Source organism: Ambystoma mexicanum, chromosome 12 (genome assembly GCF_040938575.1).
Source record: "Ambystoma mexicanum isolate Mex_15411 chromosome 12, UKY_AmexF1_1, whole genome shotgun sequence".
Lineage (NCBI taxonomy): Eukaryota > Metazoa > Chordata > Amphibia > Caudata > Ambystomatidae > Ambystoma > Ambystoma mexicanum.
Window position 1 is genome coordinate 870,037,922 of NC_090936.1, and position 26,901 is coordinate 870,064,822.

Consider the following 26,901-nt stretch of genomic DNA (forward strand, 5'->3'; position numbering starts at 1 on the left):
TTAGCATATTTTTTTAATTCATTGCCAGCACATATCAAAGCAATTTGGGCCTGTGTTTTCAAACTTCTGTAGTCTAAGCTTGCTGGGGTGAACTGAATCACATTTGATTGCATTTCTGAGAACTGTGTGTTTTCCTTCCATTTCCTTGCCTTGCATCAAGGAGGGAGGGGATTGCCAGAGAAAAGTGATTACATTGTTTGGTTGAAATCATATTGAGTATTTTCGGTACTGCATTCATTGAATATTGCATCCACCTGAGCTTACATAAAGCATCCTCTACCACATTATACTTTTGTTCCTATTTACCAGTGTGCTACCTTATCCATTTCATGTCAACTCATTAGTGATTATAAGAAGTGTGCTAGTGCCAGATTCTCCGTTGTTGATCTTTATCATATCAGATTAAGTGTGCTATTCAATTATTAATTTATTATAAAGTGTGATATATATATTTTAAATTATCAAATAAACCTTTTAAACTTGCAAAACAGAACTACTTCTTGGCTCAGTGGGGTCAGGGGGATTCCAAGAGAGGGGTGTTATATAGGGGTAGTCATCCAGAACGCATGAACTGGACATAAAGATATATCAATAAGGGTTTTCATTCAGTATTATAGACTAGGCGTTGACTTAGCTGTAGTGTTGAATTGAATCCTCTTACACCTCCTTATGCATGTACATGGTTACTGGAAGGCTGCAGATGATGCTGCAAGTATTTGTCGATGCCCCTTTCTTCAGGGGCTCGTGAATAGTGTTAAATGGTCTTTATGCTGCCCATTGTTGGCCCTTAGTCTAATTCAAGGAGAAATGTCTGACTTTGTGTCTGGAGAAGGGGTGCTACATCATCGCACGCCAGGAGCCTTTTGATGCGTTTCTAACGCACTGGGAGGCAAGATAAATAGCAGATTGGTGCTACACAATTCCCATGAGCTAACAAGTATACTCGCCTCATACACACCCGCACTGCACGCAGTTTATTATCAGTTCCCATGAAGTAGAAAAGATAAGAACACTTTCTTGTGCTCAGCCCATTTCACGCCAAGATTCGCTCCTTTTCAAATCCCTGGTAGAGATTTTCCACGCTGGTTTTGGGAAAGGCTGGTGACACGTGGGCACTTACACATCTCACATATTAAAAACAAACATTTGTCAGCAAAACATCCACTTTTAAGCACTTGTGTCTGATTGTGCTTGGATCACACGTCCAGTCAGTGTCATAAATTAATGCGTACAGGCCGAAACTGTTCAATGATAATCTTAATGGACAGTTTCTGTCTGTACCCACCTGCCCCCTCCCCTCTGCTGACCTATTTTTAGACTGTTCCCAAGCCATGGCTGAGCGGGTCCACAGCCACAAAGCGGGAAATAGAGCAACATCAGCAGCTCTGATACTTACCTGGCAGGGGAGCATCTGTGATCAGAAAGGCAGATCTCCTGGCAGGGGAGACACCATGATCACTAAGGTGACAAAGGTGGACTCAGACACCATGGTCACTAAGGTGGACTTGTTCTCCCAAGAGGGAGCGGTGCCTCCTCCTGCCAGGGGGTGATCAATGAACTTACTGGCGGGGCCATAAGCAAAGCGAGGTGTCACGGGTGAAAGCCCCCTGGCCTCTGCTGACCTTTTAAACCCTGCTTGAAACCCTGCGGGGGCCGCGAGCGAGGCAGGGCGAAAGTGAAAGCCCAGGCGAAAAGCAAAGGCAACACCTGACCTGATACAGTCAGGTGGAGTTGGGCTTAGTAACCTGGGCTGAAATGGAACCCCCTCACCTTTCTTAAAAGCCCCACACGGGAAAAAATGTAACTGGGGAAGTTGGAATCGGACGTGGGGAGGAAAAAAAGAAATCAGCAGCTCTGACAGAAACGCTTCATGCAGGGGGAAGGGATGATGCGGGCAGCACGGCCCTGCTGCCATGTGTGAAATTCTGAATGTGGTCATCCCCCTCCTAGCACAGCAGCCTGGAAAGCGTGCAGACATCGCGTTTCATGAACAGGCAGTACAGGTAGTACAGGTGCCTGAATGGGCTTCAAGCCTCTCTGTCTAGGCGCACATCTCCTGGGCTGCTTACTTTGTGCACAACTTCGAGTAAGGATTCAAGTACCTCGCAGAGGGCCGTGGCTGAGGAGGACCCACCGTAAAGGGTGCTTCTTCCTCCTGGGTGCTTCTTCCTCCTTGGCGGACTGGGCACCCACCTCCACCAGCTTGCACACAGGCACGCAACATCTTCTCTCCCCGGATGGGAGAGTTCCTTCTGGATTTGCGGCAGCATCGCCAGCACTGCCGTACCTAGGGGCAGCAGGTCTTCTTTCTGCTCCTCCATACAGACCGGGCCGCAGGCGCGGCCCGAGATATTTTCTTTTCTTGGCAGCGGGTGCAGCAGGGGTGCGGCTGTCTCCTTCCTCCTTCGCATGGCAGATGCTGTGGGAGCAGGGCATCTTCTCCCCAAGTGCGCACATTTTCCTTTACACGAGAGCCGCAGGCAGGGACTGCACACCACAGGCTTCTCGTCACCTCTCCTTACAGCATCAAGTAGGTGACTTCCTTGTCGCCATTGTTGGGGGTTGCCTGCCATGGACATCCTGCAGGCACCCCTGCTATTCACTCAAACACACAACGGGCCCAGTGCCTGTGGGAATTGGGGCCTGCCCTGGACATCGGACAGGCCCCCTGGTGCAATGTGACATCAGCACCATCAGGGATGGGGGCATAGCCTTCCAGGCCCCTGACCCTGCGGACCTCTGCCACCGTCTGGGCATGAGGGTCCCACGGCTTCAGGGCCTGCAAGACCGTGCCTCCACGTGTAGGCCTGCAGCCTACATGGTAATGAGACACGGACTCAGGAGTTCCTCTTGGGGAGCCTGCAGCGGCTCCTTTTATTAGCTTGGGCCATGTCATGGCCCATCTTAAAGGGTCAATACACGTGGGAGGGACACCATACATGCCAACCCTCCTGATTTAGGCGGGAGACTCCCGATTTTTGAGTGAAAAATCAGGCTATTTTTTACTGTCTACCGCCTAAAATATTTATAACTCTAATGCAATCCTATGGGAAAAATACTTTCTCCCGATTGCTGTCGTGAAATCTCCCTCACAGGGCCTGATGAATGTTGGCATGTCTGGGACACATCCCCTTAAAGCATACATGCCAACCCTCCCGATTTAGGCGGGAGACTCCGGATTTTTAGGTGAAAAATATTGCTATTTTTAACAGTCTCCTGCCTAAAATAACTGTAGCCCCAATGCATTCCCATGGTGAAATATGCGTCTCCCGATTTCCCTGTGGAAATCTCCCCCCCAGGTGCATCTGAATCATGTTGGCATGTATGTTAAAGGGGCAATACACATTGAAAGCAGATCACCTCCTTTATTAACACGACACACGTACCTTAGTGGTGACGTGCTGTGGTCACAACAAACACAGCGCTCACAGATGTTAAATGCCACGCCTCCCTTAATTCTCTCCCAGGAATAAGATTAACAGACTTCCTGTAGCGCCCTTGTCCATTGCCCCCCCTCCTCCCTTAGAAACATGCCTGAGGCCGTGGCTCTGCAGTCTGGAGAACTTTCCTAGGCCTAGGTGAGCTCCAGCGTGACTGCGACATGGTATTAAGCCAGCCCAGCGTCTTCCCAGTCCCGATTTGATAAACGCGCGGCGTACTGGCTGGGAATTTAACTTGTTCAAAGTCACGTGATAAGGAACAGGGGTGCTGCTAGGGTCCTTTTCTCAGATTGGAATTGGACCCTACCAATGTGCCACTAACTGTGGTGTTAACAAGAAAACCTTACGACGCAAATAAGTGTTCTGTAGAGGTGTCACTTGAAGATATTAGCGCTTTTCCCAACCGACTCTGGAGAATGCTCCTATCGGCCTCGGCAAACTCTGTCCTAGCGCACTTCCCGGCACGCCGACCCCCGCCGCTGCTCCTCCTTCCGCTCTGGGCTCCTCCTACAATATGTTCAAGAGAATGGCCGAATTTGGTCCAGATTCTGGTGGCAGAGTGAAGGTGAGAGAGTGCGCGGCTTCGGGGACCCTTTTCGGGTACAGAAATGGCACGATTTTCGCTCGGGTAGTGAGTTTAGGGTGCTGTGATTGTGGACCTTTGTTTTCTCCGTTTTCTGTAGCGTGTAAGCGACGGTGTTTCGTTTAGCATTTACTAGGCGCCCTATGGATGGGATATGCACTGCACTGAACCCTGTGTGCAGAGACTTACGAAGCCCCGATCTGGGGTCCTCTTTGCTCTCTGAAACATGCACGTGTAGAGTACATGTTTCAAAGTTTCTCTTCAGAGCTTTCTGGGAAACTCGTGTTGTCCTGCTGGCTCTGTGTCCGACGCATGTCATAGCTCTCAACCATTTCTGTTGCAAAGGCGGGTGAAATCACCCGATTTTGTTTTTGGCGGGTGAGACGCCCATTGAAATGAATGGGCATGCAGGAGGCTTGGCGGGTGAGTCAGCCCTTTACAAGGCGGGTGACACCCGCCAAAAGCGTGTGAGTTGAGAGCTATGGTGTAGCTAAGTAGGAGTCACAATAGGGGTATTTTATATCTTTAGTAGTATTGTAAGACCGCTGTTCAAGGTAACCCGGCCGTGAGGTAGTTACAGAAATTGTAGCCTTAAGCAAATACGAGGAAAACAGTATGAGGCATCCGTGGGATACTTAAATCATACAGCAATGTGGTTAAAAGCTGTAGATTATCACAGGACAGGGAGGTACACTAGATGTCAGCAGAAAAGCTGTTTATCATTCTTTGATCGCAGGGTGCTAATATCAGGTAACCAGAGTAAAAAGGAAATGTGGTGATAAGAACTTTGCCTGTCTGCAAGAGGTATGTGATGGCCTCAGCCTGCAATGTGCGTTCAAATTAAAGGGGTTTGTTTCTGTGTTATAAGACTGTCAACATGGGCAGCTGCTCGGTGGGGAGGGCCCAGAGCCAGTTTCAAGTAGGGTTGAAAGACCCTGAGCGTGATTGGGACCTAATGCCATCTGGTGAGGGCGGGATATACAGTTCGTTTTAGTAAAATGATGCAGGTAATTGTGTTCCTGAGTGGGAGGTCTGCTAATCGGACGACCCCCTTTCATCATGCTCTGTGCCAAAAATTGAGTGCGCCCATGTATCTTTGCTGGCATCATCTGCTGGTATCCCCAGAGCCTACCTTGCAGGGCAGGATCAACGGTTGCGTGCGTTGCTGAACTGCTGCTGAAACAGTGTTCCAGCAGGTAGAGATGTCTTTTTAATACTGTACACCTGTGGTTCATCACTTTTATTGTATACTTCAGCAGCCATAATATCTGGTTATGAAATGGTGGCTACGGAGATTAGTTATAAAGCAGCAAGCATTTGGATTTGATGTATACGTTTGTGTATCTGCACTAACGGCCAAGCGGTATCTTATTGCTAGGAACCGGGCACCCCAAAGAGATATGGAGCATAATGTGTGGAACAACATCATTAGGCTAGGGCTTGTGCCTGGACGTAGTGCAAATCGAGAAAAGGGTAGAGAAAAGTTTGTAATTTTCTGCTGAAAGTGATCATGGAACTTGCACTTCAAATCCCCCAGGGCAAAGAAATTCAGAGGGATGATGCCAACATTTGGAAAGATTCACTAAAGGCTTATTTGTATCCAAAGAAGAGCACAGTTTATCAGCTTGGTGAGGTGACTCATTCTGACAGGGCAGGGTGTGCATTGGCTCTCCGTCCTGGGTATACCCAGAACAAACATCTTTGTTCCTGCTCCGGAAGCTTCTCTTTTGATCCCCCTGAGGAAGATTGATGCCTTGCTCCAGGACCCATTCCAGGAAGCTCCCCTTGTTAACCAGTGCTTCAAAGACAGTCCTGGCATGGCATTGGCCCTCTCACATTAGGGTGCTGATTACTGGAGTCATTTTGAAGCAAGCAGATGGAAGAAGTTAGATAGCCCAGAGGAGATGTTTTGTCCAGTGGCATACCAGCATCTTGGATTCTGCTAGGGCTCCCTAAACATTCTGCTCCCTTCCCAAGTCCTACAGACCAAGCGCTCTGGGTATGACCTCAGAAAGCAAAGGACTTGTTACTGCAGCTTGATTGAACCCCTGGACCAATCCACTGTAGAATTCTGCTTTGAAAGAAATCCTCCCTTTAGTTGATTCATCTTTGGACTTCAAGACGTGAAGGATTCACATGGATCTGCTTTGGGGATAAAGTCTATTGCCAAATCCTATACCATAGAGGTCGGGAACGATGGCTCCAAGGAAGAGGAAAGCTCTTCTCCCTATCCACCTCCAAGGGGGCATTAGGAGTGAAACTGCTGAGGACCAAGGCCTCTCTGCCACCTGTACATCGTGCAAGGATCCTGCTCACTGGAGGAGAAGCACCCCTGCAGATGCCAGGCAATCTTCTTGAAGTGGAAGTGTGGAACAAAGGGTTCACCTTGTCTGTGGAGTCCCAGGACTGGGCCATCTAGCAGCTCAGAACCCTGTTTACTGCCTTGAGACACTTTCAAGCTAGCTTGTCCGCACTCTACTTACTTGGAGTCACTATAGGACCTTCAAACCGTTTACCTGCTTCAAGCCGTCCTGACACCACTTCGACCTGGTGAAGTGCATTGCTGCCGTAAGTCGAATGCTGGTCCCTCCTGCCCTCCCGTGGAAGCACCCGACTCACTGATTACTGCCCCAACCCAAAAGATGACTCAACCTACTGGAAGCCTTTGAGTCGCCTATTTCGATCCAACTGAAGCATCCCCTCAAGCTGACTTGACCTCTTGCTAGTCATCGACTCAATCCACAAAGAGCCTTGTCTCAAAGCCACCGCAATGCCGGCTCACCATTGGAACAGCGCAACCATATGATTTTGACACCAGCTTTCCTGCTGAAAAGCGCCAAGAAGCCCAGCTCAACTCTGTCAAGCTACCAAGACAAGCTACAAAGGTAATTGCAGTGATCTGTCAACATGGTACTTGTGACATTTGCAGCTCAAATCAATTGCTTGCACCCATGTCTTCATTCAGAGTGCCAACTTTGCTATCAGATTCTGCATTCTGTGTTTCCTTTACAGTGGTGGGTCTCTAGTGTTTTTTTAATTTGTTTTGTGCATTATTCGTTTTGTAACAGCTTGCACCCCTCCTGAATAGTATAGCCCGCCGTGCAGAATCCTGCAGATCCCTCACTGAAACCCTGCCTAAAGTCTCCTCCCAGTTGACCAGGATTAGCCAGACTCTTCCTGATCCCAACCATGGGTGTGGTGTACTGCAGGAGGATCACCTAGGAGGAGACGGGGCCCAGGGTGGTGAGGAGGTTCCATGGTATGAGACACACCATTTCTCCTCTGAGAAGAAGACTCTCTTCCCAATGTACCTAAATAGGTAAAGGCTTATTGTCCTTTTAGTCTTGAATCCGAGATAGTTGACTCTTGGCGATTATTTATTTTAATACTTCTATAGCGTCACACACCCAAAGGTCTCAGGGCACACATAAGACAAGTACATAATCAGCAAAACAAAAAGAGAGGAAGCAAACGATGATCGAATGGCAGGTGGAAGCTCATTCCATGCAGTAGGTGCCCAGGTGTCAAATCTGACTCCTCTGTATTTTTACATTTAAACTGAAGTAAAGTGCTCTCCAGGTGTTCGGCGAAGTAACGGGGAGCATTCTTTAGGAGAAATGAGTCAGGGTGAGGCTTTATGCTGCTTCCTATGCTTCACTGGAAGCAAGTGAAGGGAACGTCTGGCTGTGGTGATTATGATCTTGCCTACTAAGCCCGCAGATGCCCGTGTTTCCCAATTCTGTATTGTCTGCAGTTTATTCAGGTTAACCCTGGAGGTGTCAACCAGTAGGCTGTTACAAAAGTCCTACCTGGAATTAATTAAAGCAGAGGCAACAAGGGATCTATTCTCCCGTGACAGGTATGGACGAATCTGTCTCAGCAATCTACACAGGAAGAGCATAGCTGGGCAGTATGTTTGAGTGACATTTGGGGGTAAGAAAATACTCACGAGTTTTTACATGCAGGCCCACTGTGATTGGGCAGCTAGCTATCACAGACCTATCGTAGCGACAATCCAGTTTTTTTTCAACCTTGGACCAGAGCCTACAATCGTTTGGTCTTGTTGTTATTAAGCTCTTGAATGGATTTAACGCCATCCAGGACTGAATCGAGGTGTGAATCTGATTGATGGCAGTCGAGTCCTGGTCACCCGAGATAATAGTATTTGAGTATCAGCATAATAAATATTGAAAATAGTTGATGATAAACAGGAGCCTTGGGGGGACCCCGCAAGTTAGGTTTCAGGGGAAAGCTTATGAAACCCACCAGGACCCCAAAAAATACTCTATCCAAGCTGCGGCAAAACGTGAGCAGCTTGCCCTTCAACCAGTCTTGAAACTAGCAGGGTATGATCCACAAGGTTGGAAGTAGCTGAAAGGTCCAAAAGCAACAGGAGGGCAGTACGTCCTTTATCAATGATACCCTCCATATTGGACTTGAGGTCCAGCAAAGCTGTATCTGTCCCATGCTTCTTGTGGAATCAGACTGACTGACCCTGAGAAGAAAGTGATTTGCAGCTGTAAATATGCAATTCTTTCGATCTTAAGCAGAGAAGGAACATTGGTGGGGGGGGGTGTGATTAGGAATAAGGAAGTCTAGAACGTCCTTGAAGATGTTTTGCTGGGCAGGCATCTCTTGGGTATGAGGTAGGTTTCATGCAGTTGAGAAAACCTCACTCTCTATAAATGGTGTGCTGTGCATATGTATAGAATTGTGATGTGGAGTGACATGATATGGCTGGCTAGCAGCTTGCAAGGTAAATTGTTGACCCCCTGATTTAGAAGGTCGATCTTCTCTGTGTATTGTGGCGGAGGGATTCAAAGAGACTCAAAAGAGCCCGAGTGATTTTAATTCTTTTAGACAATCTGGAAGTCGGCTTGTAGAATCAATAGCCAGTTTAGCTGTGAGGATAATTGCTGTTATGGCCCTTGCCTTTTATGAATTTAGTGAATAAGAGTTCTTGAGTGGTATGCTGGGATCGCTCTAGGGTGCCAGGGAAACTGACTCTCAGTATCTCTGTCCCGAAATGCATTTAATGTTCCTGAAGCTCACAATTTTGGGGTATTCCCCCAACCCCCATATATTTAGTAATGAACTCTGACCCACAAAGTGATGACAGCATTTGACACTACCAGTGTTTATTAAGGTGATATCAACACCATCACCCCCCTTGCCCTGCCCCTCAAATTATCTTGACTGTGCTGCATAATATGAGTATACAGGGCTCGAAATTAAGATTGGAGCTGGAGTTTAAAGCAGCTCCTGGGTATTGAGCAGTAACCAGTGGGCAGGAGCTACCACTGGGGAATGAGAGGCAAGCACATAGGTTCCTCAAATATAACTCCCCCATAAGATGCAAACTTTTTTATGACCCCTTATGCTTTAACTGCTGCATAGATTTGTACTTAAGCTTATTTTTCGATTGTCCCAAACGCTTTAGTTAATGTCAAATAGGTATGTTTGTTTCCCATCAGTTGGCTTGAGGAACCGAAGGTAGCTCCTGGCAGCTGTTGGTATCAAGCTGACCAGGCTTTCCTCGATAACAAGTAGGAGCTAAATAACTATCTTGTCTCCCCACAATTTCAAACCTTGTTATATCTAGTGCTTGAAGTCCCCGCCTTTGTGAAAGAATCCCAAAGTATAGCTTTCTTAATAACCCCTGATGAAAGCATATATAGATCTGTTAGCAATTAGAGTATGTGTGATTTATTATAGGGCATCTGTTTACTACGAATGGCTAGAGGATTTGTGGAAGCATATACATTTTATTTTTTGAATTATATCAAATAAGGAAAGTGTGACTACCTTCCAACTTGCCAAATCTTGTATTTGTGCCAGGAATTTGGGATGGGTGGTCCTGTAGAGGCCTTGGAGAATTTGCATTAAGTAAATGCCTAGATATTTTATCCCTGCCATTGTAAAGGGTGTGTTTAGATTGGAGTCGCTCTAGCTAGTTGGTTCCAATAATTTGACTTGCTCTTATTAACTCTGAAGCCAGCAACTGAGCCATAGTTTGTTGGCTCCTTTTGGGAGGGTTACTTTAGTGTATGAGGGGTTTTGGAGAGCCACCTGGACGCAGTTTGCAAACATTACCGACTTGTATTCCCTCTGGCCAAAGGTAATTCCCTGAATTTCACTGTTCTCCTGAATTCTTTAGCCAGGATTCCATGGCTAAGGCGGGAATTAATGGAGAGCGAGCAACCTTACCTTGTGCCCTGCTGCAAGGCGACCTCCTTTGAAATGCGCCCATTGATTTAAATCTTTCATTTGGGTGTATATAAAGCAAATGATGAGTTGCTATAATGGTTTTCAAACCCCATTGCAACAAGTGTCCGTTTCAAAAGGTCCGGCTCACTTGGTCGAGCGCTATTTTGCATCTTAGGGAGAAGAGAATTGAGAGGGTTTTCTGGCATTTTGTAGATTCATATATTGTGCAATTTTCCTAATTTTGTCAAATGTCTGACATCCTGAGTGAATAAGATTGAGCAAAAGGACTTCTGATCAGGAGGCCAGAATCTTTGCATACATCTTACCATTTAAGTCCAGTACCGCAATAGGGCGGTAAGGGCTGCGCTCTTCTGGGTCTTTTCTGCCTTACAGATCTTATAGCCCTAAGGATCAGAGTAATTGCGGCTTCTCCTATTGAGCGAGTGACTTCCCTTGTACTTCCTATGCTAAGGAACAGAGAGTAGACAGGGCTATTGGCTCTCTAGAAAAGGGTTTGCAGATATTACTGGTAAAACCATCTGGTTCTGGAGCTGCTTTATTCTTTTGGGCACCTTTATGGGCAAGAGGATTTCTTCTTTACTAATCGGTTCATCTAGGCCACTTTTGTTCCTGATTTAAGATTGGCTTGTGAAATAGAGGGGTTGCGTTTTCAGACTTAAAGATCTGCTTTTCCGTAAAGAGTGTTTTTATTATAATCAAGAAGCAAGTTTAATTTGGATTCCTCATCATAGACCCTATTGCCGTTGGGGTTCTTGATGGACCAGGTGTATAATTTACTGCATTGGCTTGGAGATCTGCTTTGTTCTTTTCGTAACAAGTCGGTTTCAGATTCAATAGTGATCATCCTCCATTGTTGCTCGCTAGCAAATGTATCTGCTGTCTGAGCTTGCAAAGTATTTTTGCTGAGTTTCTGTGCTCCTGGAATAATTGCTTATGCTTAAGTTTCCTTAGTTTTAGTGATGTTCATGCCAACTACCCAGATTTTTCCCCTTTATTCCTGTTTTTAAAAGCATACTGTTGTTGAAAGATGTCTCTTTCAGTTTATTTCCTTCAAATTATTCTATGATCTGATTTCTTATTTCATCCTGGACTGTTGCGTCTCTAAGTAAATGTCGAGGTAACTTCCAGGTGAGGTGTGTCTGTAATATGGCCCACCAAGGACAATGGTCTGATATGGTGCCTTTGTTTTTGATAGCTGGGTGAAGCTGTGCTGACAACCAGATGCACCAGAATTTATTATGAGGATGTGGGAGTAAAAGGGATAGTACCTTTTGGCCCGGGTAGAGTTTGCTCAAGACGTCCTGGAGACCCAACACCTGGAGCTCAATTTTGAGGTTAACTGATGAACAGAGCCCTGGACCACTCCCTGTGCATTTATTTAAATTAAAATCCTCTCCCAGTAGTGTGCTTCCTTTAGCGAAATTACCTAGTTTTCCCACATCTGTGGGAGAAATGCCTCTCGTCTGCTATTGGGTGCATAAACTGAGACTAGTGTCACCTGCCTGTTGTCCTGGTTCATTGTTGCCAACACAAACCTGCCCTGTTGGTAAATTGTTTTATCCATTTGGAAAGGGGTTCCCCTTCGGTAAAAGATAGCAACTCCATCCCTTTTCGAATGCGAGAACATGTGTATTTGAAGGGGAAATTATTTGTGTCTTAGCCTATTTGTCTCTTGTATCAAAATGATATCCATGTCTTCTTCATGGAGCATCGAGTGTAATCTGAACCGATATTTGTCTTATCCTGAACTCCACCCTTTGTTACTACTCCCCTTCTCTACTCCTCACTTCCTCTGCTCTACCACTACCCACCCACCCTCTATTTTGCAAATGCCCTCCTCCACTCAATTACTTTTCTCCTCCACACTACTGCTCCCTCCTTTCCCTGCCCCGCCGCCTCTCCCTTCTCCCCCTCTTCGGCTGTTACTCCTGCCCTTCCCACTGCCTCCTCCCCTCTCCGTTCTTCCCTTTTCCTCCTCTAACTTCATAAACACCCTCTTTTCACCTGATGCTCCTACTAACTTCACATTCACAACCACTCCTTACTCTAGTTTTACTAATCCGTCACCACACAAACCTACACACTTAAGCTACAGAACTACTTTCACACCTAGGCCAATGCCTCGCCTGCTCCACAAGCCACACTGTCTCCTGCTAGTCTCTTGGTCGTTCTTCACACTGATCTTACTTCAAAATGCCCACTTTTCCTGCTTCCTGTTCACTGCTTGCATCTCCTCCCCCTGAGAGGATTGGACAACTTTCCCGGTCCTCTCTACCCTCCCTACGGTGTGTTTGTGCCAACCAAAGTCATAAGAAAGGGGCTAAGCCTTGCTCACTTTCTCTGCATGGGCTCAGTGTACTAAAGATTACAGCTTAATAAGTCTGTTCATGTTCCTGGTACATGTTACTGTGTGTTAACTCAGTAGGTTTGTTGGGGGGAGGATGGTTCCTTTTCCTCTTTTAGTGCATAATGTTTTAGAGGGCCTGCTATTTGTTGCATGAGCCTACTGGCAGGTTCTACCAACTCTGTGACGCAGGTCTCCAAGCTGTGCCTGTGTGTGGCTGAATGGGCTGTGTCTCCCTCGTAGTGGTATGCTGCTGTGGTTTATCTTTTCAGCTTTTCTCCTCCCTTGCCTTTTGTGGTCTATTTTCTTTCACTCTGCCTGTGGGCTGCTGACACTGATTTTCTTGCTTGACTTCCACTGTTGACTTGCTGCTGGTCGTCTCTGGGGAAAAAAAGTAACTGCCCAGTATCTGAGACATGAGGCAAGGCTGGAGAAAAGGGTCTGCAAATAACCCTGTGGGCACAAGGGGGGCTGGAGGGGTTGGGGGCACTCTCCACTGCCACTTTCCACCTCAGGGATGAGACTGGCTCTGAACTTCTACCTGGAAGACTGCCCACCCTGGCTGAGAGGGGTTCTTGTCTCCTCTTGACAAGACCAGTAACTTTTCATAGAGGGTGGGGACTGAAGCAATCACTTTACTCCAGAAAGCCCTACCACTCTTACTTATAAAAAAAAAAAAAAAAGTTGGTATAGTTGTACTTAGAAAGTGTGCCTAATAGCGTAGCTGTGGTATAGTTGCACTTAGAAAGTGTGCCCAATGGAGTACTTGTGGTATAGTTGAACTAGAACGTGTGAACGTGTGCCTAATAGAGTAACTGTGGGATAGTTGAATTTAGAAATGATATATGATATGGCATTTGTAACGCGCCTATACACAAGTGTTTCAAGGTGCGATGAGGCAGGGGGGGCAAGGGGAGACGGACAACGATCCTACTAGGCCAGGTGTCATTCAGATCGCGCAAGTGCATGGGTAGGGGGGACGGGAAAAGTGCAAGGGGAAGGGAAGAGGGGGAAAGTGCTGTACAGGGTTAGTAGAATACAAGATAAATAATAGGGCCAGCTGGTGGCAAGTGCAAGGTAAGAGCCGGGAGAAGGGCCTGTAGGATACAGAGACAGTCCCGTGGTGCAGGTAGGCAGTTGAGGGAAGAGTGGCGGGCCAGGACATGAGATCGGAGAGTGGCCCGGTAGCAGATTCAGTCCAGGAGCAGTAAGCAGCTAGCCAGTGCCATAGAAAACAGCCATAATGGTGAATGACATAACTGTACTAGTTGGCCCATTCTTCATTATGTAAAGTGGAAAAGAGACCCCGAAAATACATACAATATATATATTATTTTTTTAAATCACCAAAGCATTTTAAAAATGTGAAAAAGTGGCGAAGTTGCAGCAGCGAAAAATACAGACTTACCAGCAGATTCCTTGGCAGTTAACTGAAGGCCTCCAGCTTTCAATGCGAGGTTAAAGAATCACTTGGGCAGAGCTCCCTCAAGGCAACCCCTGGAGCCAGCATGTCTGGGGCAGGGTCCTGCAGCTGCAGGTGTTCTAGGAAGCCGGCAGGGCTGGGGCAGGGTCCTTCAGCAGCAGGTGTCCTAAGAAGCCAGCAGGGCTGGGGCAAGGTCCTTCAGCAGCAGGTGTTCTGGGAAGCCAGCAGGGCTGGGGCAAGGTCTTTCAGCAGCAGGTGTTCTAGGAGGCCAGCAGGGCTGGGGCAGGGTCCTTCAGCCCTAGGCAGCAGGTGTTCTAGGAAGCCAGCAGGGCCTGGGCAGGGTCCTTCAGCCCCAGGCAGCAGGTGTTCTAGGAAGCCAGCAGGGCTTGGGCAGGGTCCTTCAGCTCAGGCAGCAGGTGTCCTAGGAGGCCAGCAGGGCTGGGGCAGGGTCCTTCAGCAGCAGGTGGTCTAGGAGGCCTACAGGGCTGGGGCAGGGTCTTTCAGCAGCAGGTGTTCTAGGAGGCCAGCAGTGGTATATAGCGTAACTGTGGTATAGTTAAACTTAAAAACAGCGTAACTGTAGTATAGTTGATTTTAGAAAGTGTGCCTAATAGCGTAACTGTTGTATAGTGAATTTACAAAGTATGCCTAATTTAACATCACTGTGCTAAAGTTGCTTCTAGAAAGTGTGCCCAATAGCATCACTCTGCCAAGTTTGAATTTAGGTGTGCCTAATAACATTGCTGTGCTAAATGCTGAATCTAGATATCGTGCCTAATGGCGTAACTGTGGTATTGTTGAACTTAGAAATTGTGCCTAATGTATGCCCCCCTGTCTTGTTCTCGTGCTTGATCACAGGCGCTTTACTGATAACCACCATATCAAGCTATTACGCTTACTCTTCCCCCTATACACCATTGTTCAACTAGAACACAGCTGTACTATGACACATTCGGTCGAGCTGTTCTCATAATAACATGACCCCATGGACTCCACCTCATCCTAATAAAACACAGCTAGCTAAGAACATTCTGGCTAGCTTAAGCGTCTCCTCGGGCCTAACGCAGCAAGAACTCAGTCTGGATGTCCTCCCTCCAGACTGAACACATCCAACTGATTTCCGCAGCACCACACCTACCGCTAAGAAGCAGCTTTCATGCAAAAACCACACCAGCTGCGCGCACCCACGCACCATACCACACTCTCTAATACTGAACTGTGGTTCCCGAGGGCGTTCAACCTACCAGCGCTTTGAGATCATACCATGATACATATTTATTTATTCACATTTGTTAAGCGCACAGCAGCCCGTGGGCATTGTGGCGCTGGTTACAGTAGATGTTTGTAGCTTACTTACAGTAGTCACGTAAACACATACAGCAGGAAATGGCATTGTGGCAATGTGGCGCTTGTTACAATAGGTGCAGAAAGCATAGCTGTAAGCCAAGTACCGACAATGAGCTAGCAGCTAGTTGAAGAGTGTCGTTTTTAGATTTTTGCGGAAGGCATGGAGAGGGGTTTCAGCTCTGACGGCTGTGGGTAGTGCGTTCCATAGCTTAGGTGCCAGGTAGGGGAATCCTATTCCTCCTGCCTTGGCCCTGGTAATTCACGGCACTGTAAATTGGTTGGTGTACCCTAGTCTTGTGGGTCTTGTGGATTGTGTTTTGGCTAGAGTGTCCGATGGGTAAGAGGGTGCGGTTAGGTAGATGCATTTGTGTGCGCTGGAGAGAATCTTGAGTGATTCGTTCTTTAACTAGTAGCCAGTGTACATTTTTTCTTGCTTGAGTGATGTGTTCTCTTTTAGGGAAACTGAGAGCTGCTCTGAGGGAGTTGTTTTGGGTGGTTTGGAGTCTGGCTAGGTTTTTTTTTTTGTTGAAGTACTAGCTAAGAGGGAATTGCAATAGTTCGATTTAGCTCCTATGGTGGCTCTCGAAATGGAGAGGCAGTTGTCTTTTGTTAGAAAGGGCTTTATGGCATTGATCAATTTTGGTACTTAGAGCGGAGGCCGATACAATGGTGCTAACTTGTTTATCCATAGATAGTGTAGCATCAATGTGGACTCTGAGCGTTTTAACTGAGGATAGGACTGGGATGACACAATTAGCGTGGATTTTTGACCGAGGATGAGGATTTCAGTTTTATCCCCGTTGAGGCATAAGCCATTCGTGGCAATCCAGGCTTGGATTGTAGAGTAATTTTGTCAAAGGGTAGATGTGTCTTGGCGATAGCTCCCGGTGAGGGGAAGGAGCACCTGCGTGTCATCGGCATAGTTTGTGTATGTGATCCTAAGTGCATCCAATTTATCAAAGAGAGGCTTTGTAAATAGATTAAGCGTTGGGGCAGTACAGGATCAGGATCCCTGGGGGACACCAGTGTATGATAGTGGGTTTTGCATTTGCTATATTGGAGAACACTTTCATGGCTCTGCCTTCTAAGAAGGAAGTAATCCGGGTTGCTGCGTGATTGGAGAAGTGTGCTGCACGCGTGAGGTGGTTGGTGAGGGTGTTATGGTCGACGAGATCAAACGCTGCTGAGACATCTAAGAGCAGGAGTAAGGCAGGCTTGCCCCTGTCGAGGAGGGTGGTGATTTGGTTTTACAGATCTAGTAAGGCGGTTTCTGTTCCGTGTCCTTTGCGGAACCCCGATTGTCTCTTTCCAAGGATTGAGTTGGTTTCGAAGTACAGTTGGATTTGCCTGTGGGCAGCCTTATCTAGTATTTTAAGAAGAAATGGGATTGTTATGGGTCTGTAGTTATTAGGTTGAGAGGGGTCTAGTGTGTTTTTTGTTTTTTAATTTCTTTAGGAGTGGACGTATCCAAGCCTCTTTGAGGCAGTTGGGGACTATGCCTGTTTTGAATGAGGCATTTATGACGGCGGTAATAAGTGGAGCGAGTTGCTCAGCGCATTCTTTGATGATTTTGGGGGGGGGCATACATCGCCCTTGCATAGTGAGGGTTTAAGATGCTTAAGGATGTCTAAGACATCTACCTCAGATATTTCAGAGAAAGAGAATTTAGGAGGGTTGATACCTGTGCGTTTGTGATGGGTTTGCTTCAGTTGGTTCTGTTTAGGTAATGGTCTGAGATTTTGTTCTGGAGGATGTCTCTTTTCAGCATGGCAGCTTGTATGCTGGAACACCAGGCTTCATCTTTAATGATTTTGTCAGTGCAAGTGGGAGGTTCTTTAAATATGGTAAAGGGTTATTTAGATTGTGAGTTGGCCGATGAGTTTCTATTGTAGGTTTCTGATTTGGCTTTGAATATGGAGTCTTTGTATTTTTTTTGCGATGGTTCGGAAGATATCTTTAGTGGTGTCACAGGGTTTGGCTTGCCAGCTTTTTAGCACCTGACGTTTGGAGTTGCACAGAATTGGGAGCTCTTCTGTGAACCACGAATTGGAGTGGAATGATTTATTTTCTTTTTTATTTTCTAGCGGGGCGACTGTTTATGGCATTGGTCAGTGTGTCTTTTAATAATTCCGCTAGTATGACGGGGGTCAGGTGAGAATGGTGGCACTAGGCATTGGAGGTTGAGATCGGCACTGATGTTCTCTGCAGTGAGTTTTTTTTTGCATTTCTGGCTAATGCAGCCGGTGCTGGTGTGGTGAGCTTGGCACATGGAGTTATGGGGATGGTGAATTGTAGGCAGTTGTGGTCTGTCCATGGGAGGGCAGTATTGGATGCAATGTTTGTCGCAGTCATGTTCTATAACCCAATCTAAGATGCAACCTTTTGCGTTTGTGGGACAAGTGACTTTCTGAGAGAAGCCAAGGTCACTAAGGTCCTTCGTGAAGGATGTGGCGGTTTTGTCTTTGGCGTCGTTGAAGCCTAGATTGATGTCTCCCAGGAGTAGCGTTTTAGTAGATTTTTTTTTTTTTTTTTTTTTTTTTTTTAATATGGTTTCCTAGAAGGTGGGAAACAACATGTATATTTATGTTATTTTTGGGCGATGGAGCTATTTTGGCAGATAGGATGTCTACATGTCCTTCTCCATGGTGGGGTATAGGTCTAATGGATATGTTCTCTTTGAATACATGGTGGGCTATAGGTCTAATGGATATGTTCTCTTTGAATATTAGGGCTACTCCTCCTCCTGTTCTGGCTAACCTGTCCTGTCTGAGGATAGAGTAACCTTTGGGAAGTGCAATTGTAATGGCTGGGCCGGAGGCTTCGTGAAGCCAGGTTTCAGTAATGGCGATTATGTCTAAATCTTGGCTGGTGATTAGATCATTACCTTCTAACGCATGGGCGTTGAGCGAACAATCGTTGAGTAGGGCGCATTTGTAGAGAAGGGGTTGGTTGTTCATTTTAGTGGGCGCTGTGGTTTCTATTTTATGCGACGAGGAGGATTGTTTGGTAGTATTGTGGGTGGGAATCTGGTGGAGCACCTTAGTGCTGCTAATGTCTGTTGGGCAGAGGTGACTGGTCTTTGCTCTAAAGATGGTCCTCGATCCTAGGTGGTTATTTCTGAGTGTGATAGAGGGTATGGTAGCAAAGTTCATAGGTTGAGTGCGGTTTCTGAGTCTGTGTTGTTTGGAGTGCAGTGTAGTAGGGTGCATGGCTGCGAGCGTGGTGTGTTGGAAGGGACTAGGCAGGAAGTCCATGGTGTTGGAGTTAAGGCTGCTGTTGTACGCGTGGTTGTCTGGATCTGGCCTGCGATCGCGTGTAAGCAGGGTGCCTAACATGCATATGAGAAGGGGCAAGGTGTACATGTTGGATGGGTGTAGCAATCTATACTGGAACAGTCTAACCGGCTTATATTCCTAGGACAGTAATAACCTGGAGGGGCCGTTGGCTCTGTGGGCAAAAAAGCAATCACTAGAGGCTAGGGAGCAGTAGTGGCAGTGCAAAAATTGGAGGCTAGGGAACAGAGTGGCAGTGCTGAGAATATCTGAGCAATAGCTGAGGATAACCATCAAATTGTTGAGTATTGGATATCAAACACAGTAACTATGTTAGATGTCTACACTTACAGACGCTGTATTAGATTACAACAAGGCTTGAAGCGCGGAATAAAGTGACAGTACATTGTGTTGTATTTATGCCTACTAAGACAAGATGTTCAGGTTCAGCAATACAGTATATTTTATGGGAGACAACCATAATAAGATATGTGTTTGAGGCTTTACTGAAGGCGTGCCGAAGTGTGGATACACAGAGGCAGAGTTCCAATTGAGAAAGTCAATCACGTTGGTGTTGCTAATCTACTCGACGTGCATTGTTATGGGATGAACATGTGAAAGTTGGTGCTAGGAGCAGCAGTGTAGCAGGTCAGCTTACCTAGAGTGGAGCGGTGGGCAGAGTTCTGGGCCTGTTTGACGACTTGAGGCAGAAAGTAAATGGGACGCAATTGAACACACGTTCCGATTAAGCCCTATTAGGTGACACAGTACAGAGTATTACAACATATTTTAATGCACATGGCTACTACTTTCTTGTCTGGTGTTAGTGATACTCGTAATGTTTGAGATCAATTGCATGAACTTTTTTTAAAAGTGTATATTATGGCATTAAAATGACAGTTTAAACAAACCTTTCTCTCACAGTCGATTGATGTAAGGTTTGAATTTGATTAAATTGAGTAAAAGTGGTTCATAATTCAGAATGAAACCATGGTTAAACAGAAGTATGTTTGCTTTCTGTTGGCTATGTTTAAAGACAAAGTATTTTTCTATTAACATGAGAAAACCAATGTGACATTATCTTTTTGCAAATGACATGACATCCTTGCATTTGATTTATAGCCACCGCAGGACACAATGACCGAAAAATGTATGGGTAGTGGCAAGGATAGGATCTGGCCTTTTCAATATAATAAATGATGATTTAAAAGGAGCATGAATTTATGTAATTTAAAGAAAAAATATATTTCACTACAAGCAAAGGATAATCTCATATAGCAGATGTCATTCTAACTCTGGAAGTTGCATTTACGATTAGTTGATTTAATCCTCAGTCAGGATTTAATGGGATGAATAATTAGATCTACTAGTGCCTAACAATTCTTAAAAATCCCACTTGAGCTACAGGTAGAGTTCCTTAGTTTCCATACTCAACCTAAGAGAAATCTTCCCCGTGGTGGTGTTTGACTAAAAATCTACCAGTGGTTACTGTAAAATGTTGCATGTCACCTTAAACACACTTCATATTTGGCGCAATGCTGCCACCCGGCGGTCAACCATGCAGAGTGAAGCCTATTACCCATTTACTGCAAACAGAGTTGGTTTGCAGTAAAAGGAAAAGGTTTGAAACATTCCCATGCTTGCCAGCAAGGTAGAGTACCATGTCACTGGTACTTGCACTTAATAAAATCTCCTCGACTATGTTAGTAGATTTTTGCGAGCTCCGACTCCAAATAAGAATGCACTCGATCATCATAAAAAAGGGCAGACTGATCACGAAAAGTAAAGTGTCCTTAATTGATGGATACTCCCGTCCCCTGCACACCTCATATACCGACAGCAAGGTCAGTCAAAATGAGATTCATGGGTATTGGGTAATAATTATCTTAGACCATTGGCTGCATATAATCAATGTGCACGTGTATCAGTTTAGTAAATCTAGGAAACAATTATTTTATTATCGATAACAAATTAATGGGTCCAACAATCGCAATAAAAGGGCTTGATGCATTTTGGGGGGAAAGTGGGGGAATGCTTTCAGAGGGAGCAATAATTTATAAGACTCTGATATTTGATGCATGCTTCAAAATTAATCTAGTAAGTAGAACAATACTAAGGTCAGTTTTATGCTAAATCAAAAACAATACATTGTTCATATAACGTGTGTGTATTAAGTATTTCACCATGCTGGATACCAAAATATCTCTTATCTGATGACCATCTAATCTTTCTATGTCTGATGTCCATATGTATTTCATAATGGTTGGGCAATTCTTCATCATCTGTTCTGGAAATATACCACAAAGTCAGTGTAAAGTAATGCTAGTAATGCCAGTCGCTAATAGTTGGATAATACAAGATGGTGGAGGTAGGCGTAAAGGTGCCTACCTCCTTAGATGTTGATGAATCTGGAATGATGCAACAACAAAGATGATGTTTAGGATAACTTGTTCATCGATTCGAGTGAGATCCCACTAGTGATTTCTGGATTGCAGAATCTAGAAAGAACATTTGTGTAGGGGAAATAGTTAACTGATGTGAATGTCATTTCACTTGTGTGGATTACATACAGAAATATGCCCACCTCGTGCTTCAACGGGTTCATCTCCGTTAGAGTTGAGAAGATAATTGGTGTAATAACATGGAATCCTATTCCGCATATCTAGAAATGGATAAGTAGAGTATGGGGGGCGTGGCCAGCAGCCATGTGAGTAGGACGTGCTCACTAGAGGCTCCTGCCGATCCGCCGAATGATCAGCTTAAAAAATATAGTTTCTAACGGCAAAACGTAATCTGGAAACACTGGGGTGGCTGGTGTGCTAGCAGCAAACCCAGGAGATGAGGAAAGCACGAGATACGTTGTGGTGAAGTTCATGCCGAGAAAGGAGACAGAAAATGGCGGCGTGAGGAGACTGAGCTTGGTGGAAATTAGCCGAGATACAAACGTGTGGGGAGAAGCAGAGGCACCCTGGAGCTGTAGAAAACGCGCAACACACCGTGTAAGGTGCCGAGCAACAGCAAAAGACACTAAACATCAGTGTCCCAGGAGCCGCAGCCAAGCCATGGGTGAAGTGCGATGTAACATGTGCGTACCAGAAAGCTGAACAGAGAAGCTGCGCCAGGGCGCCGGCAGAGACAGCGAAGGCAGCCACCGTGGGAGCCGGAGAAGAATAAAGAGTGCTGGCAGCCGCATTCAGCTATGCGGGCGGCCCCCTGAATCGAAGCCTAGGAGAATTGTGACTAAGGAACGCAGTCAGCAGTGCAACACTTGCTGCGGTGACTGCCCTACACAAGGCAGTCACGGAAGCTGGGGGTCTGAGATGCGCGCAGTGCAGATTGACCCAGGCCCCGGACCGCTTGAAATGCGGGACGATAGAGGGTCTGGGAGTTTAGGCACGGGGTGGGGGGAAAACGGCACAAAAGCATAGGGAGGGGTGTCCGAATGGCGCCACAAGAAACGGCACCTGGGAAGGTGCGAATTGTAACAGCAAGAGGTCAGGGGGTAGCCCGGCCGCCCCCAGGAAGGAACAAAAGGCCGGGGGCTATAAGTAAGCCTGGGAAAAGGAGAGGCGGCACAAACCAGGTAAGAGCTCACCTCTCTCGGGTAGGCTCTTGGTACCTGGAGAAGGGAAAGGAAAAACGTTTCCTCTTGCGGGCTCACGCGCTTTCTACCCCTCTAGACGATTGAGTCTACCGCAGCGGCCAAAACGAAACCGGAGCGGGAGAGAAGGATACTCTTTGCAGTTGCCAAACGGAAGCACGACCGACAGAATTCAGACGAGAAGGATGGCGGAAGGAAGAGCGAAGAGGGCCAGAGAAGTCTCAGAATGGGCAAGAAAGGCGGAGAACGAGTATGGAGCACAATGGGTGCTGAAAGTAATGCAGAAAGAAGAAAGAGCGAAGGCAACATCACCTCTGCTGTTCATAGAGCACAGCAGCAGCGAAGACGTAGTGCCACAAGGACGGAAGAGGGGGAGAGCGGAATCGAAAAGAACAGAGGAACAGACGGAGGCAACGACCAAGAGAAAGAGGAAAGATAAAAAGAAAGGTACTGTGAATAATAATGTTGGGAATAAAATAGTTTTGGGTAAGTCGCCCAGAACCAACGACAAGAAGAGCAGACGGGGGAAGAAAAGCAGGGAAGAGTGGCAGGGAAATTCATCAGAAGAGTCCAGCAGTGAAGACGAAGAAAGGGATCACCTAAAGGCTTGGGTAAAATGGAGAGGAGTGGTGAGCAAGGAAAAATGGAGTGGGGTAATGGGGCAGGGGTAGAACCCAGAGAGGCCCCGGTCCCTACCCCACAGGGGGCACCAGATGAGCCCAGGGAAGTCCCGGTCCTGGCACCGCAAGGGACAACAGTAGTCCCGGTGCCCCAAGGAGCGCCAATTGTATCGACACCGCAAGGTGTGACGGTAGGGCCAAACGTAGGGGCAGGGGCCACACCACCGGGGGCAGCTCCACCGGTGGCAGCAGTAGAAAATGAGGCACCACTCATGACGAAATATGGCAGGCCAACCATGGGTAAAGACGCACAGGGCAGGTCGATGAAAGCGATGGCCTGGTACATAAATGACAAAGTAAAGGAAAAAATCTGGAGAAAAGAATTGATTGATATATTTACATTATTAGACTGTCAAAAGGGGGGGATGAATGTAGCATTGGAAGACATGAAAGAAGATTGAAAAAAGTTTACTTAAAAAGGGGCCAGTGGTAAGGAACTATGATAATTGGATGTCGGCCTTCACCATAATGTCAACAATCATATTACAAAAATTCCCGGAGGACTGGGTAGCGTTAGTGGCATATCAACAGAGGGTGCTGAAGGTCCACGCAGCGTTTGGAGGGGACGCATGGCTGGAGTATGACCATGAGTTCAGAAAGGAGATGGACTGCTTTCCGGACATGAGCTGGGACGAAGAAAACCTCTACATTTTTAACGTGCTAAAAGAAAAATGGGATTCCAAGGAACGGAGCACAGGTGGACAGCAGAGGAAGCAGTACTGGCAGAACGATTACAAAACAGATTATAGATCGAGTGGCAGAAGGTATGACTCCAACTATGACAGGAATAGGGAACAGAGCTTTCGGAGCAGAAATTACAGGCCGCAGAGAGGATGGCAGAGCAGCCTGCCCCTGACAACACGGGGGGGGGGGGCAGTGGGAGCACGGGAACGGCTCGAGCGGAACCAGGGCACTGCAGGAGCTTTGAAAAAGGAGTTCCATGCAGCTGGGGATGGAGGTGCAAATTCAGCCACAAGTGCGAGAGATGCAAGGGTGACTACAGCAGCTCCAAGTGCACAAGGGCCGCAGCTCCAAGCGGCAGAAGAGACGCGGAAATGAAAACTGGGGCAGGAAAGGGGCCACGCCGGTGAAAATCGAGAAGATGGAAAGGTGGCTCCGGAAATATCCCGACCGAGAAGCGGCAGAACAAATCAGACAAGGCTTTAGAGAAGGGTTCAACATCCCATTCACCGGGCAAGTAGCACAAGACATTCCTAGGAATCTAAAATCAGCAATCAAAAACGGGGAAATAGTGACCAGTAAGATCAGGAAGGAAGTCGAACTGGGGAGGGGTGGAGGGCCCATTCAGGGCCCTACCATTCGAAGAATTCTTATGCTCCCCGCTAGGGCTGGTGCCGAAAAAAGAGGACGGGGAATACAGGTTGATACACCACCTGTCCTACCCTCCGGGGGCCTCGGTGAACGACGGCATCGCTCAGAGCGAAGCGACAGTAACATATACAGATTTCGATGAGGCAGTGGAATTGGTCAGTAAAGCAGGGGAAGGGGCATGGATGGCGAAAGCAGACATTAAATCGGCATTTCGCTTGTTGCCAGTCAACAGCAGATCACAAAAATGGTTATGTATGCATTGGGAGGGGGAATACTTCATTGACAAATGCCTTCCAATGGGGTGTGCCATCTCGTGCGCATATTTCGAGAGGATGAGTTCATTCTTACAATGGACAGTGGCACAGGAGATGAGGGAGTCCATGATGGTGCATTACCTAGACGATTTTTTATTTGTCGGGCCCAAAGGTGCGGATATGTGCCAGGCAACACTGGACAAGTTCGTAGAAATAACGAGCGAGTGGGGTATTCCTCTGGCGAAGGAGAAAACTATGGGGCCAACACAGGTTATCCAATTCCTAGGTATAGAGATCGACTCGAACAAGGGGAGGTGTCGGATCCCGGAGGACAAAGTGACGGAGCTGCTCAAGACAATACAGAAACTACAAGGAAGAACCAAAGCAACAGTGAGGGAATTACAGGCGCTGGCAGGGAAACTGAACTTCGCAGGAAGAGTCATACCTCAGGGGAAGGTGTTCCAGAGAAGGATCGAGCTGAAAACAAGAGGTGCTACCAAAGGGCACCACAGGGTCAGGCTAGGAGGGGGAATCAAGAGAGACCTAGAAGTATGGGCAGACTTTCTGAAAAACTTCAAGGGGGCAGTAATATGGCACTCGCCAGTGAACGAGGAAGGTAAAAGGGTGTTGTTCACTGACGCAGCCGGTGGCTTTGGAGCAATACTGGGGAAAAAATGGTGTGCAGACAAATGGCCGAAATCATGGCAAGTAGCAGAATGGACAGAAAACATAACGCTGCTGGAGCTCTTCCCGATATGGGTCGCGTTATGCGCATGGGGGAAGGAGCTGGGCAACAAGGAGTTGGCGGTATGGTCAGATAACATGGCAGTAGTGCATGTGTTAAACAAGGGAAGTGCGTCATGAAGTATAGTATTGGAATTGATGAGGGCAATCGCACTGGAAAGCCTAAAAATAAATACATGCATAAAGGCGAGGCATATCGCAGGGGAGGAAAATGTAGTGGCTGATGCAATCTCTCGTTTTCAGTGGAGAGATTCAGGGAGCAGAGACCGGACGCCGACAAGGAAAGAACGCCCACGCCGCGGAAGGCATGGGTCCCATTGGAGGCACTAGAGAGGAAAGCACGGTTGGCCTCAAGGTCGACTCAAAAGAGGTGGGAGAAGAGCGGAAAAAAGAAAGGGTCATCGACAAGCTGACCAGAAATGCCCTGACATACAAGACGGGTAAGCAGTATGAGAAGCATGTAAAAGATGTGTTGTTGGAAACAGGTTTAAAGGAGGTGGAAAAAATATCAACGGAAAAAATCTGCAAATTTCTTGAAGGGCATTTGCCAAAGGTAAAAAGAAAAGCTGGGCAGCAGCGCACCTGGCGGCGGTGGCATATACCACAAAAGTGGCAGGCATACCGGACTCGACTGACAGCTATAAGATAAAATACGCTATGACGGGATGGGCGAAGTTAGAAGGGAAAGAACCAGATAGCAGAAGGCCGGTCAATTTTAGGAAGTTGATAATTTTACTGAAAGTGCTCCAAGACACTGTGTACACGGTGGGCACACACGATTAAGCTGAGCCTGTACACTCGACAGAGTACAGCCAAGGCGCAATATGAGAGCACACAAACGCCCCCACCTAGCGCGACGACAACACAAGTAAACCAATGCAGTAGCACATACGAAACTGCGCTGTTCAGGGCAGCATTTGCGCTAGCTTATTATGGGGCTTTCAGAATAGGGGAACTGGTGGCCAGAAATACGGTGGCAGGAGACGGCCTGGCAAGAAAGGACGTTAGTATGGGTATCAAGGGGATGTTGATGATACTAAGGAAATCTAAGACCGACCAAATGGGAAAGGGGAGAGCGATAGATCTCAATTGCATCAGAGAAAAGGACCACTGTCCCAGATGTATCACCAGGGAATTCTTAGATCTGCGACCAGAAGTCGACGGGCAGTTATTGATCCATAGGGACGGCAGCGCGCTCAGCAGGTACCAGTTTCAGGCGGTATTAAAACAAGCGGTGGCAAAAGCGGGATGGGATCCAGCCGAGTTTGGGACGCACTCTTTCAGGATAGGGGCAGCAACCTCTGCGTGGGCGGGGGGCCTGGGAGCAAAGGGGGTGAGACGAATTGGGGGATGGAAGTCACAATGTTTTAAGAAATACATAAGGGAGGAACTGACACTTATTTCCCCCGTTTCCACAGAGGTCGGACCCTACAAATCGGCCTGGATAGTGGGGCACTCTTTCATGACCCGGGCAGGCAGGTGGCTGGAAGAGGTGAAGCGAGGATTACATTTCAGGAACACAATTACGTCATGGTGGGGCCTCCCGGGGATGCACTGGGAGGACATCCACGACAGGCTATCGGACCTGATAGGTTTCAGGGAACCCCCCCGAGTATCTGGTTATATATTTAGGGGGGGAACGACCTGGTGAGC

At 47.0% G+C, this 26,901-nt stretch overlaps 1 protein-coding gene across 1 annotated transcript in view; it reads left to right on the forward strand.

The window, feature by feature from the left end:
* Positions 1–3,774: 3,774 nt before the first annotated feature.
* The window catches only part of YEATS4 (YEATS domain containing 4), a 214,200-nt gene continuing 191,073 nt past the window's right edge, over positions 3,775–26,901 (forward strand). The window contains exon 1 of the mRNA XM_069629340.1: positions 3,775–4,005. Coding sequence (XP_069485441.1) covers positions 3,955–4,005 — 51 coding nt within the window. The 5' untranslated portion in view covers positions 3,775–3,954. The remainder of the gene's footprint in view (positions 4,006–26,901) is intronic.